Source organism: Athene cunicularia (assembly GCF_003259725.1).
Source record: "Athene cunicularia isolate RWA chromosome 9 unlocalized genomic scaffold, athCun1 chr9_part1, whole genome shotgun sequence".
In the NCBI taxonomy this organism is placed as follows: Eukaryota; Metazoa; Chordata; class Aves; order Strigiformes; family Strigidae; genus Athene; species Athene cunicularia.
The window spans coordinates 23203084-23223329 of NW_020799110.1; the positions used below are offsets into that span (position 1 = coordinate 23203084).

At 37.8% G+C, this 20246-nt stretch overlaps 1 protein-coding gene across 1 annotated transcript in view; it reads left to right on the forward strand.

The window, feature by feature from the left end:
* The first annotated feature begins 1037 nt into the window (after window positions 1–1037).
* The window catches only part of CAB39 (calcium binding protein 39), a 36880-nt gene continuing 17671 nt past the window's right edge, over window positions 1038–20246 (forward strand). The window contains exons 1-2 of the mRNA XM_026855142.1: window positions 1038–1060; window positions 16284–16440. Of these exons, the coding sequence (XP_026710943.1) occupies window positions 16327–16440 (114 nt within the window). The 5' untranslated portion in view covers window positions 1038–1060; window positions 16284–16326. The remainder of the gene's footprint in view (window positions 1061–16283; window positions 16441–20246) is intronic.

The following is a 20246-nucleotide window of genomic DNA, read 5'->3' on the forward strand; positions in this document are numbered from 1 at the left end:
ACCTGATCTGCTGAGGAGGTTGCTTTAAAAGAAAAAAAATAGTCTGTGGACATTGAATTATCAACAGCATCTTGTATGGTGTGGTAGATGTGTGTGCTGATAGAATGCATTCAGGGCATGCTGCTTCAGTGGAGTCTCTCATCTTTTCCTCTGGGTAAGCAAGTTTCAAGAGTTTTTGCTACAGTTGTAGAAATAAGGCAAGAGTTACTTGTGTCATTCTATTTTTCTTTGACTGTTAGGTGTGAAGTATGCCCTTTACTGCTTTGGCAAAGGATACTTTTTGTAATATGTCTTTTTTTTTTTCCCCCTGATGTATTGTAATAGTTTATAACATTAACCAGGATATAATATTTTTACTTTATTGAATCCACGTATAGACAAAGAAATACAAAAGAGAAGTTTGTTCACAAAGAAGTAAGATTTTAGAAAAGAAAATGTAGGGCTTTTTATTCTAGCTAAATGAAACCTTAGTGATACAGACATGCACTGAGCGTAACACAGGTGAGCACCGAGAAGTCTCTCCCACACAGTTTATGAATGCATCGCTCTTCTAACCTGTAACACCTGCTGTTCAAGTCTTAAGTTTCTTCTGACCAGAGGTTGGTAGTGATGAATTTTATGGTGGAATTTAAAGGGATACCTTGTAGGGGAGAGAGTTGAGGCACAGTTCTTGATAAAGACTTTGCATATGCTCATTACTATATTAGAAAAATGTTGAGAAAGTGAAGTTAATATCTCGAAAGTTAACAGATATTCAGAACCTCACTTCGCTTATACTGATTTAGTACAGAAAGTTTGATTACATTATTGTTTTGGGGTTTTTTTCAGCAGGACCTTTTGTTCTGTCAGGGCACAAGAGATTGCTCAGTGAGGGGCATCCTTTGCATGTGCTTATTCAGTCACAATGTGGTATTTGATCTTTGGCTTTATTGCATAAAACTCAGTTCTCTGAAGACAGGAGGACTCAGGTCCTTGTGGGTTTTTCATTGGTTCACAGATGCTAATGGAAGTACATCTCAGTGTTCTTCAGCAGCATGGTGATTCTCCTCCTTTTTTTCAGGTAATAATGCTTATGCACAGAGAATTTCCCCCTTTGTTTGAGTGCATGAAGTTTTGTGTGTTTGGTTGAGCATTTGAGAGCTTACAGTTCCAAGACTTTCTCCTCAGTGGCATCCATTTGTGATGTGAGATTCAGTTGCCTAAACATAGAGATCTAGTATTAGTTTAGATGCTCAAGTCATCTGCCCGGGACTGGTAGATTTGTGATTTTCTGAAGGGGCACTGGGAGACCAGCTGTGCTATTCTAGTGCATTTGCAGTGGCATTCATCATTCAGGAACCTGAACTGCTGCCATAGTATTAGTTGTTAGTCTCAGGATTTCTTTTGGGGCTCCCAGAAGAGGATGAGCACCTAAGTAATGACCACATGTTAGGCACTTGGGTTATGTATTGCCTAATGACAAAGGAAGATTCGGAGTAGAATTCTGCTGTTTGGGGCAATACCTGAGAGTGTTGACTGAGGGACCTGGTTGCCAATGGAATGAATGAAGGCATCTCTTAAAAAAAGTACAATTGAGGAAAACTAAAACAATCAAGATAATTAGAGAAGCTTAAATCTTAAAGTGTTGGGTCCTTGCTACTTGAACATGAGAAATTCAGATTGTCTTAAAATACAGTCTGAAAATAAACACAAGATCCAGTGACTAGGTCAATAGTCTTTCTCAATGGATTTCATGGCTAATGATCGATAACGAAGGAAGCTTCTTGAAAATATTCTTATTTTTCTAAGTATGTGCTGTTCTGAACGTGATTAATTTGTAATCTCTAAGAAAAGCAGATATTGACTCATCAGTATTGACTAACAGAGTTCCGTTTTACATCTGTAATTGACATTGAGCAATATTTAAACTCTGCTAACTCTGTAATAGGGTGGAGCTGGAGTAAACAGTTTTTCTGTTAGGAACCACATCCATTCACAGAGCATTTTGGGCAGAGTCCTGGCATAGCTGTGCAGTCTGACTGGTGTTACTCTTAACCCGTGTGTCAGGGGATTGATGCCTTTAGATCCAAAAGAGGTGCTTTATTTCAGGGTTATTAAATATTTTCCAAAAATGTCACAAAATCTTAAGGGTATTTGTGTGTGATGACAAATTTATGAATGTATTGAAGTTTTAAATTCTGTGAAAGAACTACATGTAATTTTTCTTCATTCCTGTAACTTGGAAACAACAAGCAGCCTGCAACCCCCCTAGCTTTCTAACTGATGATGTAGTTATTCCTTCTTACCTGTATATATAAATTTTTATTTATCTTAAGGAGACATTAACTATCTTTGAGCTTTCATTCTTGTTTGTGTACATACGTACATATGCATGTGTGCATACTTACAAATAAAAAATGTTAACAGCCATATAGGCGTGGATTTATAGTGTACGTCCAGCAGAAGATGAATTATGTTTTTTCCTTTGAGACTGTCCGTGCAAGGCTTTTTGTTTCCCTTAGGAATTGCACTGAATAAGATATCAGCGTGCTGCAGTCGAGTTGTTGGAGTTTGAAGAGTAGTTCTGCTCTCCTTCTGACATTAGCAGTTGCCCCTAATGTATTTACGCAGGTTGAGGACTTAACAGTATCAAATCTAGGAAGAAATGTCAAATCTGTTTCAGAATTAGCTGTTCTTGAGCTCCTTAGCAAACAAGGAGAAGGTTGTTGGCCAGAAATACAATCTTTCCGCTCTAAATGGGTTATTTTTAACTTTCAGAATTACTTGCAAGCATTGAAAAGTCTTAGTTACAACAGAAGTTTCTACAACTTGTAGCTTCTATTTATTGTGGTACTCTAACTTTCAGTGTTGTGGATTCATGCCTCTGAGATTTATACCAAAACTGAGAAAATGTGGACTTTCATCAAGTCCATAAATTAGATAACTGAACTAAACTAATTTTAAAATTATTGTGAATGAGGAAACTAAAATCTCTATTTTAGGATCTAAAAGGGAAATCTGAATAGTTTGAAAAGCAAGAAAGTATAGTGTCTTTCACATTGCTTATTTAAATCTTGTTTGACTTAGTGAAAAAAAAAAATTAATAGTTATCTGAATTCTCTGAAGTCCCCTGATTTATTTCTATTTTGAATGCATGGTTGATCAGATTGCAAAATTGTCACTGCATGCATTTTACTTTTGTTGTTTTCAGAAATTTTAAAGATACCATTACAGATTACTTTACAGAGTTTATAACCAATAGTACATTTTGGCTGCAGTCAAACCTTAGGTTATAGTTTTAAACCAGTGAAAACGTAACCTTACTTTCTCCTTAATTTAGTGTTTTCCTAACATGTTGATTACTTCTGTTGTTGAAAATGGAACTACAGTAGAGAAAATTTGAGAATTATGATTTCTTTAGTCTCCCTTTTGTAATTAGAACAAGTCTTTAGTATAGAAAAGATATATTATTTTAAACAATTAAAGCTTTTGAGTAACTTCAGAGTTTACCAAGGTTGTGAATGTTGCTAGCTGCAAATTTTTATTTCTAGAGTATTTGATTGTTTAAGGGCTCTTGTTTGGTTGGAGCCTCTTGGTTGTAGAAAGCAATGACATTATACTGTTGTAAATTCCTATCAAAGTAATTTTTATAATCCCTTATTTAAATAAGATTAGTGCCAAGCTGGTGCACTGATTAATTTTAAATGTTGGTTGGGGTTTTTTTTGTTTGTTTGTTTTTTCCACATAGCCCTAAGGAAGAGAAGAGGTTGACAGGATACTGATGTAGCAGAAATAATAATACAAAATGTAGGAGTATAAATATCAGCTAAAATGCAAGCAGTTCCACCCAAGCTTGATGTCAGGTCTTTGGAAGACCTGCTGTCTTTTGGAATGATTTTTTCAGTAGTTACAGAGATGATTGTTCCTTGGGTAAACTTGTAGAGATGATAACTTACGATAGTGCTTAAGTTTCTCTTGCTAGTGTTACACAGTAATTGCATTAGAGGAAAGTTGGGAGCTCTTATTTTAGTATTGCAAAACATTTTCATAGTTCCCTTTTCCAGTCTAACTCTTCTTAGCAGATCAGATATGGGAGCTGTCACTCAGAGATGCTTGCTTCAGTTCAGTTCACAGTTCCACTGTGTTAGTTGGCCTAATATTAGTTGCTGCTTGTTACAAGCCACATTTTTTATTTGCTGTCTCTAGACTGGTAGCTCTCAAACATTTTTCATTTGTGGACCTCTGGGTATGTGACAGGAGAGATGCTGACTCTTGTTTAGAAAATATCAACAGTGCTGATTTTAGTTAAATTTTGTGAACCCTCTGCGCTGTTCTGCCTCGGAGAATCACATCTATAGCAGCTATTGCTAGCTGCTTTGAAGTAAAATCAGTTGGGAAGTCTTCCTTTTGGAAAAGTACCTTCCTGCTGTGGTATTCCCCCCCTCATTCCCCCCCCCATTTAATGCAAAAATGGTTTTTGAAACTTTGGGGCTACTTAGTTCTAGCAATCCAGAATTATAAGATATTTTCTTGTGAATTTTGGCTCATACCATATAAATTAACATATAAATGTAAAACTTTTTTATGAGGACCTTCTACCCACCTGTTCCAAGGTTGTTATTTTCTTGTGTTTATTATGGAATATTATTATTCTCTTATGGAAGAAGAGATGTTTACTTGCCATGATGGGGTCTGCCTGGAAAGATAACTCCATGTCCCCAGAAGGGAAAAACAGAATAAATGTAGCATGTATGTATAACTGGTAGGTTACCACAGGCATCTGGCACATTGTTTCTATTCTATTTCTATTTAATGTACAAGTATCTTTAACTGGAACTGTCAGGCGGTGTCAAGAGGGAAAAGGAATTTCATGTGGATTTTTTTGGAATATCTGGCTTTTCAGAGCATGTATGCTGATGTATCCTGCTGTGTCTTAGATCTTTGGACTGGCATCATGTGAGTCTTCAGAAGGACTCTTACTTATGTTGGCATGGCAAGAGCTTGGGCACATTTTGGGGGAGCAGCCAAGATCATTCCCCCTTCCTGATTCCTGTGTTGCAGAGCATTTTGTAGCATGAAGTGGAGTTCAGGATTAAGTTCAAACTCTTACAAAAGGAAGACACAGTGGCATGGTGTTAAAAGTTCTGGATCTCACTTCATCTCTCCTGAAGGTTTGTGCCATGGATAGTTCTCCTAACTCTGGTATGCATCATCTCTACCCTTACATATATCTTTCTGTGATCTGCCTTGCCCCAAAGGAACACACCTGTCTTGGCAGTTGAGGTGCAATGTGGTTTATGTATCAGAAATCGAATCCATTAGTGACTTTGAAGATTTAGACCAAACATGTTAACTAGCAGGCGAAACAGAGGTGGTTTGAGGGAACTGTGAAAAGGACACTTTTTACAGCTGCTTTAGGTATATTGTGGTCTTGAAATTATTTATGTGGAATTTATATATCACTGTGGCTGGTTCTTTGTGTCTGGTTCTTTTCTTGGGAGAATGAATTATTGTTTTGTTTTGTTTGCATGTTTGTTTTTTTATTATCATGGCACACAGTTTGATCATCAATTCAGTAATGACTTCCAGTTTAGTTGAAAAGGGAGATAATATTATCAATATATTACCTCTTTCCTGAATCCATGACAGTTTTGTTCAAGCTAAGTTTCAGCCAGCTACTTCTCATAAGTTCATTTCTTACAAACACACTGGTATCTTGGTAGCAACAAGATGTACATCTGAATATCACAGATGTGTTATTTTTATTTTTTCTATTTCAAGTGATGCCCACAAAACTAATTGTCGATATTGAGTATATAAGGGGAAAAAGAAAAACTTCTCCTTGCCAGCCTCTGCTGATCTTTGTGCTGTTTTCCCATCTGCTACGTTATCCTTGGTACAGCATACTCAAGAGGAAGCAGGGGTTTTCATCTGAGGGTAAACTGGGTGAAAGTGTCATGCTAAATGACACCTCCACACAGCTAGCTTGGGAAAATCAGATGCTTGATTTATGATGGTACTGATGGTTGGCAGTGTGAAGGAAAGAGCAGTCTTTATAAAGGTACTTAGTAAAGCTCTAGCACAGTAGCAAGTTACCATGATCAGAGGTTGTGGTTTTTTACTAATATAAGCTGTATCTGCACTAGTAGGATTTACCAACAGAGCTGTGTCAGTAAACCCTTTGTACTGTCATCAAAACTCTGTTTTAAGTGCCAGGGACCATGGCAAAAAAATAGTTTGACAGAAAGCAAGTTTGTCAAATGGATAATGACGTTATGTATCAGCTTAGGTATTGCCTATACATCAGCTCTTAGTACTAGGTAAGAAATCATTTAAGGAAAAAGATAGTTGAACAACTTTTTCCCTTTAAAGAGTGAGGATGTAATGAACTACAAGGAAAGGATTCACGGTAATGGTGGGGTCATGATTCTGAGTTGTTTATTGATTGCCCTTTCCTGCTTTATCCGTGACTCAGTACATAACTCCCATAGGTTATTTGTCAGGAACTCCCTTTTGCAGAGGAGATACGTAATTACTGAATAATGTGCCAAGTTCTCTCAGTTTCATGTAGCAAGAATCAGCTTGGATCCATGAGAGTTATCTCAGAATAATTAACATTTTCATCTGTGTCACACCAATAAGATCTCTCAGTAGAGGTAAAAGTGGCAGAATTGAGGAGTCATCTGTGGTCTCAGAGTTACCTTTGAGGAGTCTGACCAACTGACTCAACATCTTTTTGCAGCATAGCTTGCTGTGCCTGTTAGTTTTGGGTTTCAGCCATAGTTAGGTCAAGCTAATGCACAAAAGTAAACCCAGAGACAGTAAGCTGTGCTTGATTGCATATCATCTCAGCTAGTTTCTAAAGGGCTGTTGGGACTAAGGTGAATTGTACAGTAGTCTAACATAAATAGTCTGTAATTCTGAACTCCCAAATTGATTATTTTGGAAGGGAAGCCTTCACAGGTTTAATACGTCAAAGCAGAGACTGATGTAGTTCATTACAGTCTGCCTATGGCAGGAGCCAGTAGTAATCAGTTAGGGAAGATGGATACTCCTTAATATATTTTCCCAGTTCTTAAGTCAGTGTTTTTAGGATGTTCCTGAGCTATGGCAGGATTGCTGTCCTATAGCTCATTAACTTCATACTAGAATGTTGCTGTTGCTTAAGTGATCTTGTTCCTTTGTAGGTTATGTTTATTAAAGATCTGTTGTTCTTCAGATAAATTAGATGAAGAGCTGTGGTCTGCTGAACTTAGATAAACTTAGAAGTTTCTAGCAGGCCACAGAATTTGGTCTCCAAAGGAAGTAAAAGAACCATGGGAAAAATACTGTTGATTTTCTTAAATGTTATTTTAAAAAGTAATACTATGACACAGTCCTTATTGAAACTACATTTGGGTAAATACTTTATCTATTTTGAATTGTTCTCCCTAGCTTTGTTTCTTGTGCTTCTAGAGAATGGCTTTACTGAATGTAGTTTTTTGGTTGAGAGAATATGCTCTAAAGAAAATTGCACCTTAGAGGATTGCACCTGGAGCAATCCCAGGACCATTCTCACAGTTTAATTGTTCTCAACTTCTCTTCAAAACAAAATGCCCCAAACCCACACATTCATTTCTCTTCCTATCTTGTGCTACTACTTAAGATTCTCATCCTCCTTCCTTAGGTGACTGATTCATGTTTTTGATAATCTATTGCACCAGCTTTCTGGTTAAAACTAAATGCTGATGTTGTGGTACTAGTGGGGTTTCCTGTCCTTCGCCTGTATGGTTTCTGATATTCATACAGCTGTCTTTAGTTACTGGAACATGTTAACTCTAGGCCATATTGCACTATGTGAAATGAAGTCAGAGATTAAGCTGCAGTGTACTTTCTGTGTCCCCTTTTGACACTTCTTTGCTTTCAAAATTAACCCTTAGAAGTATATCAGAAATCTAATGCAAAGAGAAAACACCTGGCAAGGAATGGGAATAATATATACCAAGGAATAGACATAGTTACAAAGCAGACTCTCTTGCTTTGCATTTTTGCTTCCAAGGGTGAGTAGAATGGCACATATGTAATTGCAGTGGTTTTTGTCATGTAACAAATATTCTGGGTTTTATGATGATGCAGTAAAGGCATCAGAGCCAATGGGGGGGATTGACTGTAATGCCAGGCTATGAGAAAATTATTTGAGCTTCAACCTGGCCAGAAGTGAGCGTATGTTCTGATAACTTTTCTTGAAGCTTAAAGTACGGGGTTTTTTTGTGCACAGTGTTAGAGATAGTTACTTTTTGTGGTGAAACTTGTGATTATTATTTTTTAAAAAATATATTTACCAAGGAATGGGTGAGGCATTTACATGCTTGTGTGTATACCATATTGCAGTGTAGTAGTAAGGTTTGTGGGGAAATGAATGGGTGGGGTAACTGAACAGTACACCAGGGAAAGAAGCTGAGTCATAAGATTTCCTTGAATATGGAGAATGAGCTGGGATCTCAGATACTAAGCATTAGTATTAACAAGCTTTTGTGCTTATATTGGATCTCTGAAGCCCCTTAAGCAGCAGCCTTACTTAAAATCTTAAGTTATTGCAAAAAACTTTCTGCAAAAGCTCTGTAGCTGTGTGTTAAACTGCAATGACTGTAATAATGTACAAGTCATAAGGTATAATGTAGTTTTAGGAGACTGCAGTGAGCTAGCAGAGCCAATGGCAGTATCTGCCCTTCTCCCTGAACGTGGTGCAGGTGTCTGCTGGAGGAGGCAGCTCTTGGAGAGGCAGAAGGATCAGTAATGGCAAGAGAGAAGCCTGCTTAATGAAAGGAATCAACTGGCATTTGGTGCTAAAGAAACAAGCAGGGCTGTGAACTGCTGGGGACTTAATTGCTTTGAAATTTTCAGAAAGCGAGAAGCTATCTCACATTATGTACTTCATTTTTATGTAGAAATTTATTTTCTAATTTTCCTTTTTTTGAAATACATTGATCTTTTTTGTTCACTTAATTGTTCATCTGTGTTACAGCAGAGAATTTTCTTCATGATTTTAATTTTTCTCTGAATTAAGTTACCGTTCTTGGGGGATTTTTTTTCTCCATGTAAATCTTTTAAGTGGGTCACACCACAAATAATTCTGTGATGCATAGTTGTGAAACTGCTTTTGAATCAGATTAAAGCTTTTGTGTGCTGTGGACTTGATAGAACAAGTTAATAGTGAATTTTAAGGAAGATGCTAGTGTTCAGTGGTGGGTGGGATGTGCCAGGTACAAGGTGAACATGCCTGTCTTGCAAGAAAACATCTACATGTGAATTACGTTCTTCACAGAATATCACAACAGATCCAAACAGGTCATCAGTTGCTTTAGCCATCAATGGCTAAATGGTTTTCATTCTTACGTGCATGATAGTTGATGCAGTCCTATCAACATTTTAAACTTATGTTGAAAGAAATGCTAAAAAGATGTGCCGAAGTATTTAGAGGATAGAAAAGTGCCTTGGAGCTGGAGTATACTCTTAAATTTTGCCAGCTGATAGTGCCAGTAATTACCATGAGCAACCATAGCCATTCTATTAATGGCATGCCTATGCAGGTAAAGCCATGGTTATACTAAGTGCTTCATGCTGGAGCCCTGAAATAGATTGAGGTGTGGCTTCTGCTCTTTATCAGTCTCATTTCCTCCTGATAGGAAGGCTTTGTGTGTGAGGTTGTATTAATAAACTATGCTATTTAGACCTGTATTTTGGATGAGAGGCTGTTATGTTTCAATTTCTTTAGCGTATCAAAAAGAAAATTGAAAAATGGTTTTGGTATAATGTTGAGGCTCTAGAAAATCTAGTGGGAAACCACATATCCAGAACCAGGGTACTGAAAGATGTAGTAGACAACAGCATGTGAAAAATGTGGAAGAATGTTTTAATGATGAATGTGAGTACTCCATTTAAATAATATACTGAAGGAAATGATGGATGCTGCCTTCGGTCAGCTATACTTTTGCAATTAGAAGTGGTGAGGCCTTTCAGGAAGACGTGCTGTAGCCAGGAATTTGCAGTGATGAGCCAGTGGTGGTATTTCGGATGCTTCAGTAGCACCTGGCTGCTGTGGGGCCATGCCAGTGGCTGCACGTGCCCTGCTGCAGCACAGGGCAGCTGCAGCTCTCCTCCCTAATGGTACTTATAGAAAGTAGAGTCAGTAACTTAAGTACGGCTAAATACTCTGATAACCAGTAAAATTCTGTATTCTTGTACAAGAGGGCTGAACAGCTAATATGGTGTCTGCTCCTGTCTTTGAAGAACTTGAATATTCTTTTCCCAAGGAGTGTGCTAGCTTGCATAAAAATTGATTCTTGGATCAAAGGCTGTCAATCTTCCTTCTGGATGCTGGGCATGTCTGGGAGTGAGGCAGTACTTTTAAAAATGCGTAATTTTTGGATCTATTTCTGGTTTTATCATTCCAACCAGCCTTCACAGTGGTGGATTCTGGCTGAACTAATAGCTGTTTGTAACAATAAGACCTGATGAAAACTGATTTACGTTACTGTTTTCAATACTGGCTTAATGATCTTTGTTAATCCAAGAGGCATATAACAAAAGAGCAGGTTCGAAGGGGACATCAGTTCTATCAGGGCAAACCACGTGTTCACTGCATTATATTTTTAATACAAACATGCCTCTCTAGCAAGATGTAGCATGTTTCTTCAGTAATAGACCTATAAATTGTCAATTAAAAATCTGTATAGAGTAGAATTGTTTATTGTGAATTGTGTTTGCTTGAGTCAATCTCCCAGGTGTTATTAACGCTGCTGAATGTAACTGACACATGGTAACAATTTCAGAACAGAGGTTGGCAGCTTCTGTCTACCTGGAGGAGGAGGAGGAGGAGGTGGTGTGTCCTCCCTTCCTGCCTGCCCCAGGCACCTCCTCTCCTCCTTCCTCTCTTGAGCTGGCTTTGGTAACAGCTGAGTGCTCCTTGTACTGGTTTGTCTTAAGAACCTTTAAGAAAACTTTTTTTTCCCCTCATTTTTGTTGGGTTTGTCTTCTGCCAGTTTGGTGAGTTACGTCGGCACACTGGGCATTCGGACAAATGTCAGACCACTCAAAATAACTGATGGAGAGTGAGTTCCCCCCTTCAGTCTTGCTGTTGATTCAGCTCCAGCCTTACCATGTGGTTAGTGCCCCTATGGTGAGATCATGAGATGAGGGAGCTGATTCATAGCTACTTGCTGGTCAAACGGATGTTTTTTCTACATTCCCCATACTCCTCATTGCTTACTCTCCTTTGACGTGTTAGTTTTCTGATAGCTTAGTCAGTTGAATCAGCTTAGGGCTGTGTCAGCTGGCCCTGACCTAAAAGCAGGGGAAGGAGTGTGGTGCTGGAGAGGGAATGAAACTGCCCCTTTGGCGACAGCCCACTGTTGGGCTGGCTCATTGGTGTTGGGGAACCTTACCATTAATTATTTGACCTTATTAAAATTATGTTGATTTTGTTTGATCTCCAATAGTTTTCTTATGTGCATGCTAACTGGAAGTTACTTGTGCTTTTTCACTAGGACTGAATTTTTTTAACTTGTGCAATTCTAGCCAGAAAGTGGCTGAAGGTTTTTTTTTCCTCCCCCTTTAGGAGCTTACTAAAAGCAGTCACCTTAAACTCTTGGTGTGTAAACAAGGCAACAGGATCTAGCTGATGACAATATATTGCAATTAATCTGTGCATATATACTGTTAAAAAAATTGAGTTTATTATACCTGGTGGTTTCACAAAATTGGGAGTGTGGGGTTTTTGTACATTGTTTAAGTTGTATTTTGCATGGGGGAAAGGTGAACATTTGCTCCTCTGAGCTGGAACAGTGTGAATACTTAAATTCATGTGATGCTTTATTTATGGATTATACTTCTATGCAGAGAAAAGAAGTTACAACTTGTTAATGTTGTGGTAATTCTTGGTATGTGATAAGCAGAAAGGCTGAGTTTGCTTTTGTGTCTTTGCTTATACAGCTAATATTCCTTTACCTTCATTGTAGCTTTGAAAGCTTGCATTGCTGAGACTTCAGTGCCAGTAATTCATTTGTATGTGGAGTAACTTTTCACATGTCACTGCAGTCATAAGCATTATTGTACTATTTCTTGTACCAGTGTTTTTTCCTTGAAAATAGTTATGCAGGCATCTTACAGTATGCTTTATTTAAAAAACCACACCACCTACAAGCCCAAAACCACTCTTCTACTAAGTAATCAGGTTTTACACTGTAGCATGCATTTCTGTTACATAGGTAGCACATTTTTTCACCCTTCAAATAAGAAAAAGTTTACAAGAGAGCATATTCCAGGCTAGTGCATCCATTTTGTAGAGAATTGAGAGGAATTTGTTAATTGTATTTCTGTATTTGTTCTTGCAGCATTTTTTTGCTGCAAGAGGGCTGTCCTCACAGAGAAACACTTTGAAGTGTTGCCTGCTTAGTTAAAAAAGTAATCTTGTATATGCAAGGCATTACTTTTAAATTGTACATTGATTGTGTGATCAGTGTAGTGAATAGAAAAATATAAAGCCTTATACATAAAGTAAACTGTGCATGGATGCATGCTGCATTGGCAGAGCTGGAAATTATATACTATCGGAAACAGTGGGACTACTGTCTCTTGTTATCACAAAAGCCCAAATGTCCCAGTGTGCCTGAGTGTGTGTCATTCGCTGTGTGTCAGTCGTGCTTAAATCTCTGGGTATTTGGCTACATATTGTATTGTTGTTTGACGGTCCATCTGGATTTATAATGTCATTTAAGATTTCTAAATGTGGCTGTGACACCAATACTTTGAGGACCTTAGATTTTGTTAGGTTTGACATGCTTGAGTATTGGTGAAACAAAATGCATGCCTAAGCCTGAGTTTTCTATAGTATCATTCATGGTCTCTTTTAAGAAATGGATAAACGTAGTGAGGTTTCTGGGAAGGCAAGATAAAGCGAAGCAGCCCAGCAGATCACAGAGCTGTCCATGTACTTATTGCAGTGCAACTCTTGAGTCCTGCGAGCCCTTTAAGTCACAATCAGAATTTTATCATGAATTTGCAAGGCAGCCAGGTGCTAGTAATGTGAAACAGTTATCATTTGACATGATGTAAGGTCTGTTCTTATTTACAGAAAATGTCATTTGATGTTGTTTCCTTTTTTGTCTCCTTTTGCAGATGTGGGTGGTTGCAGTTCTTTCCGATCTCACACAGATGTCATTGTCTATTGTGCACAGAGTGCTGCTTGGGGTAGTTTTGCTGGGTTGAAAAGGGAACAGCCTGTCTATATTCTCCTCACTGCATGAAGTACAGCTCTGAGAGACAAAGGACTGCTCCTGCTTTTTGTTTGCATGATGTGACACAGGTTCTTCAGTAATAGAGTTTTGCTTCAGGGTTGGTGGGTTCTTCAGTCTTGAGGCCCCAGATGATCTTCCTGGCAGTGCCACTGCATTCCTTCCAGTAACAAAACTGAAATAGCAGGAACAATGCATTTATTCAATTTTATATAATAAATGAATACCTTGAAGCAAAATGTCACCTTCAGTAATCAAGGATGTGGATTTCCTTCTTGCTGGTGCTGGCAGTCTTTCCTGATTTTTGTAAATTGCTTATGAGAGAGAGATTCATACAGGAACTTAACTGAATTGGGAAAAAAAATGTTTAGTATAAATATATGTGGTAGTGAACTGTTACTAATTGATTATTTCCTACTAGATATGCTGGTACATACGATAAACCTTGTGTATGACTTGTGTATCTGATTTATGCAGAACCTGGAAAGTTTCATGAATATGTCAAAATGGTAGATGATTTTTAATTTAAAGAAGAAATTGAGCACTATCTGGAGGGAAAGCAGGTTCTGCAAAACTAGACACTGGAAACACCGTGAGGACAATTGTTTGTCATTATCCCATATTTCTTTGTTGTATATGTATGTAGTCTTCTAGTTCAGAAGGAACACAGTAATCCAGAAAATCAGTGTGCAGATATTTTCTTGGGTTTGATTTCTTTTCTTTGTAGAATGCTGTAAGACCAGATTCTATGATTCCATATAATATATTTATTTTTTGAAAGAACTGTTTTGATTCCTGCAGGATTTTATTCTGTTTTAACATGTAATCCAGGGAATTAAGACTAGCAGCTTTTTGAGCCAGTCCTGCTCTATTACATGGGCATAACCATCTTCCAGAATGAGTATGATGAGTAGTTGTTAAATACTATTATGACCCGTGATGATATGCAAACATGAAAGAATCCAGCTTTGTTTTCAGGGTTCATTTGTCAGGAGTAGGAATCAAAGGGAGAGATAAAGGGAACATTTCAAATGTTGCTGTGATGCTTGTGGTTATGTCATCTATGTTGTGGGGAAATGGTACTTATTTTCACATTTGTCTCTTTCTAGAGAAGAAATTCCTGTGTAGTGTGAAAATACCATCATTTTCATTAAACACTGTTTTAAATGCCATTACATTTTCGTTAAGTAACAGTGAGTAGTCATGCTTTTCTTGAAGGTAGGTTTCTGTTCCACTATATGTGACAAAGTTGAGATTTAAATTCTTTGACCTGTGGGCACTTTTTAAAATCTTTTAGGGTACCAGTCCCACATTTGTAATTTCAGTGTTACAACCCCTTCTTTGTGCAGACTATGAATGAGAGATTACTATAATGAGACAATTCTTATACTACAAAATAAAAGCAACAGAAAGTCCTTGTGATCTGTTAAAGAATTGAAATGGCTTGTGGAAGGTCTTGTGTCAACGTGTATGCTGATACTTTTATCTGAAAGTAGTCTGATTAAAAATTACCTACCTTATGTATTTTATGAGCTGTGTTAGGTCAGTTGCAGGCATGGAACAGTGAAGGTACAATCTCTGTAGCTGGTTACCTGAAATACCTATTTATGGAGATTTTCTTGGCTAAAGATCTAAGTGCTTCTGTTCTTCACCTTTAAATTGTTGCCCTTGGGCCAACCAACTTGTTTGTGTTAAAAATCAAAATAACTCAAAAATAGTATCAAATTGATATTTTAAATCCTTGATCAAAACGTGATTGAATAAGATCAGGATTAAGCCTTTGGAGTTCATAGTGAATGAGGTGGTCTTTTAATCAAGGATCAAAGTGCATGGTATTAGATAAGAAACTTCAACATGTACTGGTTATAGTTGACTTGTTGCTAACTCCACAGACATTGTATGGCGATAGAAATTACTAACTTCCAGGGTAATATCCCTCCTTTGTAATGACAGTGTAATCTCTGCTCTGTCAGCTTCAGCTGTCTTTTTGTGTCTAGCAGAAGTAGCACTGTCAGCATTTTTAATGCAGGATTTCCTGTTCTTTTTTGTCTAGATTAGAGTTCTAGAAGTATACTTTATGGAATTCACTTGTAAGAAGTTTTTATTATTGTTTAAATGGGGGTGTATGTGTTCAGTAACAAAAGCTTTTGTATACTCATTTACAGTAGTCATGCTTTTCTATTTGGTATACTGGTGTGTATATGTGTGTGTGTGTGTGTGTGTGTAAAAGCAAATATATGTAAATATACAGAGAAGTGAATGTATTTGGATTCAAGAGCCAGGCATTTTTAGGGAAAGAAAATTGCTCCTGTAAGACAAGTTTTATCTTTTTGAAAAAGATACATATTGGGTGTTTGGTTGTAATGTTTTCAAGTGGCTTATATGTGTCCTTGTTATTGGTGACCAATTTTGTTTTCCATAAAATGAGTGGGATGAGACTATTTCAGTATTAAGTTATAATAATATTGATATGAAAAAGCCAGGACATACCAAGGGTTGTGATTTAAGAATAAGCTGCTGTCTGTAGCCTCATCTGCATCGTGCTCATAGCTCCTGCACTAAGGCACAGGCTTTGCAGTCTGCTTTGCATTTGTTATGGAATGAATACGTGTAAAAGCATGTACCTGGACAGTCACTGCAGAACCACTGAAACATAGTGACTTGTGTGTCAAAGACCTAATATAAGAAGGCATTTTGCTTGACAGCATCAGTTGGAATAATTTATCCTTGTCTTGACTGTATGTGGCATTTATACAGTATGTGGCCTTGGATATAATTAACATACCCTTTAATTTGTTCTTGTAGCGTAAGATAATGATCTTAATGTGAGTTCTTAGATTCTGTGTCTTGTGTTTTAAAAGAATTAGAAACACAAGCATTGAAGTTCATCATGGCAAGCTCTAGTTCAGCTGTCAAGGAGGGTTATTCCACATACGAATACCTTTGATACTCTCTCTTGATCTTCATGTGTATTGTTATACTGGCTTCATGTTTCTATTTTTGACATGCTTTTTTTTTTTTTTTCTTTTCCAGGTGAAGCAGGAGTTGTAGAAGGAAGACCTTGTGGCTTGCAATCATGCCATTCCCTTTTGGCAAGTCGCACAAGTCTCCTGCAGACATAGTGAAGAACCTGAAGGAAAGTATGGCAGTTCTAGAAAAGCAAGATATCTCTGACAAAAAGGCAGAAAAGGTACAGTTGGGACTTTCCAATTGCTAAACAGTAATTGAAAGGGGGGGAAAAAAGAAATATACAGCTGTTGAAACAATACATTAGGAATTATTTTGAGGTTTTATACTCTGATAAAGGGTAAGTTGTTATATACTTTTGAACAGATGTGTCTCATGTTGGTTAACTTTGCACTTTCATGCCACTGGCATCTGATATGATACTTAAAATAATCTGCTTTGTAACTATAGGACATCACATTCTTTAAGCAGCTCACAGCCATACAGTGTTCTGCTGCTTGTGTCTACCATAGTGGCTTTACTACTCTACTGTCTGTGCATGTCCGTGCAAATATTCAGAGAGCAGAGTGTCTGTTACTGAAACCAAGGAACCTTGTGTCTCCATGAATGTCAGTAGAGGATATACTTTTACCTTGCCTTGCCTTTTCTTCAGCCCCCAGGAAGATGTGGTGAAAAGTTCCTGTGCTGGTGCAGTTTACTTTAGGTAGGATGGTTTGCTAGTCCAGGATCTGTACCTGTCAATGGTAATTTACTTCTCAGCTGGCAAGTCTTGATAGCTTTACTAAAAGTTCAGCCTGTGTGCACATGCATCCCATCTAGTGACTTGTATGGCAGGGGTATTTACTGTTTAGATGAAGTTTTTCCTGATAAACTCAGAACAAGGGCATAGATTTCAATACTTCCAAAAAACCTGCAAAACCAAACCAAACATACATCTCCCTCTCCAAAGCTACTAGCTTTTGAAGCAGGCTATGATATCCTCCTTGGATCCTCCCCCAGCATTATTTAACTGTTCTGTGCCATTCTTGGCATCTTTACAGGGCCACGTGTAGGAGTTAGTCAACAATCTTTTTCATGATCATCGGTATTTTTAAGCAGAGTGTGCACAGCCAGCTTCTCTACATCCAGGTTCACCTAGATTTCGCACTACTACTTTAAATGCAGGAGAATCTGGGTCTTAACTGACTTGCAGTCATTATCTTGATATTCTTTAAAATCAACATCTTCTACCCCAGTGCCAGCACATGGTATTGGTCTCTTGCAGTATACCATAGTATTTTTCCCTGATGCTTTTTCTCTCTTACTGGAGAGAAGAGTGTTACGGCCTGTTATGTGAGCCTGTGGAGGCTGGGAGGATTTTAATTTGCTGCTGCTTTTCTTCTTTCTCTAATAAGGATACCTGTCAGGATAGGTGTATTCTGAAGAGTTTGTGATGAGACATGGTGCTGCCTCCTTCATCTCAGCCTCATTACTAATTCCTGGAGATGTGGCTTGATCTTAAAATCTGTGCCCTTCTGTGTCATCTTTTCCTTTTGCTTAGACCTCTAATGGGGAGCAGGCCAGCTTCATTCCACTGTGCATAGCTATGCACTGTATCACATGCCTGTGTTCTTGGTGCTGTAGCTGAAGATTATGTACCATTTGTTTCTTGCTGGCCTTTAGTCCCATACCTCTGTCTTCTTCAAAGACCTAATTTCTGTGAGGCTGCTCCTTTGATAAGAAATAATATGCTAAGCCTGTAGAGTTGTTTCTCCTGTGTCATAAAGCAACATGTTCTGCTTGACAGAGAAAAGAAGGCAACCCTAGGTTCACTAGGTTAAATGTGAGGAGAGTTAAATACTGACATTCAAAGGACTGAGCTGGGTATGGTAGTAGTGCTGGCCTCTGTCATCCTTGTTATTTGCAAAGGAGACCAGTTGATGAATCTGGACATTCACAACACTGGTGTCTGCATCTTCCTGAAGAATCTCTGTATGGAGTAGTTTCATTGGCAAGCCAAGACTTCCATGAAGGTGACTGGTTGTGGCAGTTTCTCAGATTCTCAAGTTGTTTGCTGGTTTGATAAAGTTCTTCAATACCTTGTGGACTAGTCATCACATCTTTGAGGGTACAGCTCTGATTATGCACCCTGAATTCGTGTCCTCTTCCTATCCAGTCTATAGAAATAACGGGAGTAGCTTTGGAGTTAAAAGACAGCAAGGGTCTGAGCAGTATCATTAAAAAAGAAGAGAAATTTCTGCATGCCCGTATCTCAGTATTGAGGCATCTTTTTATCTTTCACTGCCGCTTTTATTATGTTCCTTTCTGCATTGTAACTTTCCAGCCTCCTTTGGAGAATTCTGTGCTGATGAAAGGGTGAGTTCTGTGCCTAGTAGTGGAACAGAAATAGAAAAATGATGCACATAAAGCACAAACATTATTATCCTTTTAGGAGGAGGGGAGAAGAATGCCAGAGTTGTTATTTTTTTTTGTAACTCCATTTTATTAGTGACTAGACTTGTATGAAATACAGTCTCTCTTCCCCCTCCCCCCACCCCATAATTTCTGCTTCATTGATGCTGTTTCACACAGAGGTGTGCTTTTGTAGCCTGCCAGACAACAACAATGAACTTCCAAGGCTAAACAGTATGGTACATATTCGGTGTTGATTACTGTTTGTGATAAAGACACTCTTGGGTGCAGGAAATACTTTTCCTACACAACTTTGTATCTTAAAATTAAGTACACAGTTGCATATTTTCTTTTGAACAGACGGAATTTGGAATGTATATGTAGATTAGACTAAAAAAAAATTCAACATGTTGAAGTGAACTGAATGTTTCAAAATTAGTTTTAAATATTTCTTCCAGAAAATGAAATTAATTATAAATGTCCTTTTGCTTTGTACCTTATGTCTGGCTGAGGTTCCAAAGGTAAACCATTACTTTTCTGCTGCGGTACCACAGTGGGTTTGTTTTGAATACGTAGTTTGCTATAGTTCCTACTGTGATGCAGTGGCAGCACAATGTTGTTACGAAAATACTGAGTTTGCTGCTATGTAGAAAGATGTTCTTTGACAGTTTCCTGGCACACTTGGAAATTCAGATTTGTTAGAAAATTAGACAAATCATTTTTCCTAGAAATTAAAAGTGTAATTAATTGTTTGAACAAAATACTTCAGGTTTTCACTGCTTAGGCTGAAACTTGAAAATTTTAATGTTTTCTGAGAGGAAGAAAAAGCAAAGGAGGTAAGGAAGATTTTTTTAAAGCCTGGACAGTGTTGCGTTCCTGTAATCAAAATGGAAGAGATTCTTCAAAAGATGTAAAACAACAGTAGTGGTCATGATGCATCTTGTTCAACTATGAAACAGTCTGCCCTATAATACTGGAATATTTGTTTTATAAACAAAAATCTGAAAAAAGTTAATTCTAGTTGCATATTAATGCATATTAATTTTGTGAGCCCTGTGAATACTGGAGAAAAATTAACCAGGTAATTCTCCAGATGAGTTTGAAATGTTCTTTAAATTTGTGGTACCTGCTTAGGAACTGATATCTGAAATAGCTGTAAAAACTGGACTGTGTCTTGGTGCTGACAGTCTGACTCGTGTACCACGGCTCTGGGTGCTTGTTGGCTGCAGTCTTGTTGCACTTAGGATAGTGTCAATATCTTGCTGTTTGTTAGTATTTTGGAAGGGAAACTTGAAATGTCAAGTGCTTTATAACAGAAACCAGGTTCATCATATATGCTGGTAGTTTTTCATTACTTGTTTTTTTTCATAAAGGGGGGCTAAAGGGATGGGGAAGGAAAATTTTCATACGAATGGGTCTTACCCTTCATCTAGCCCATTAGTCTTTTATTGACATCTCTCCCTCCTCTTTGGCTGCAATCAGCATTTATTTTTATACTACCAGTTCACTTAGTTTGTGGCACACATTTACTGTTGCGAAGGTAAATATTTACTCATGTAATAAACTTGTTCTTCCCTACTCTCTGACCTTGGGTTAACACGCTCATAACAGCTCCAGTTTTGGCTTTCGGATAATTGT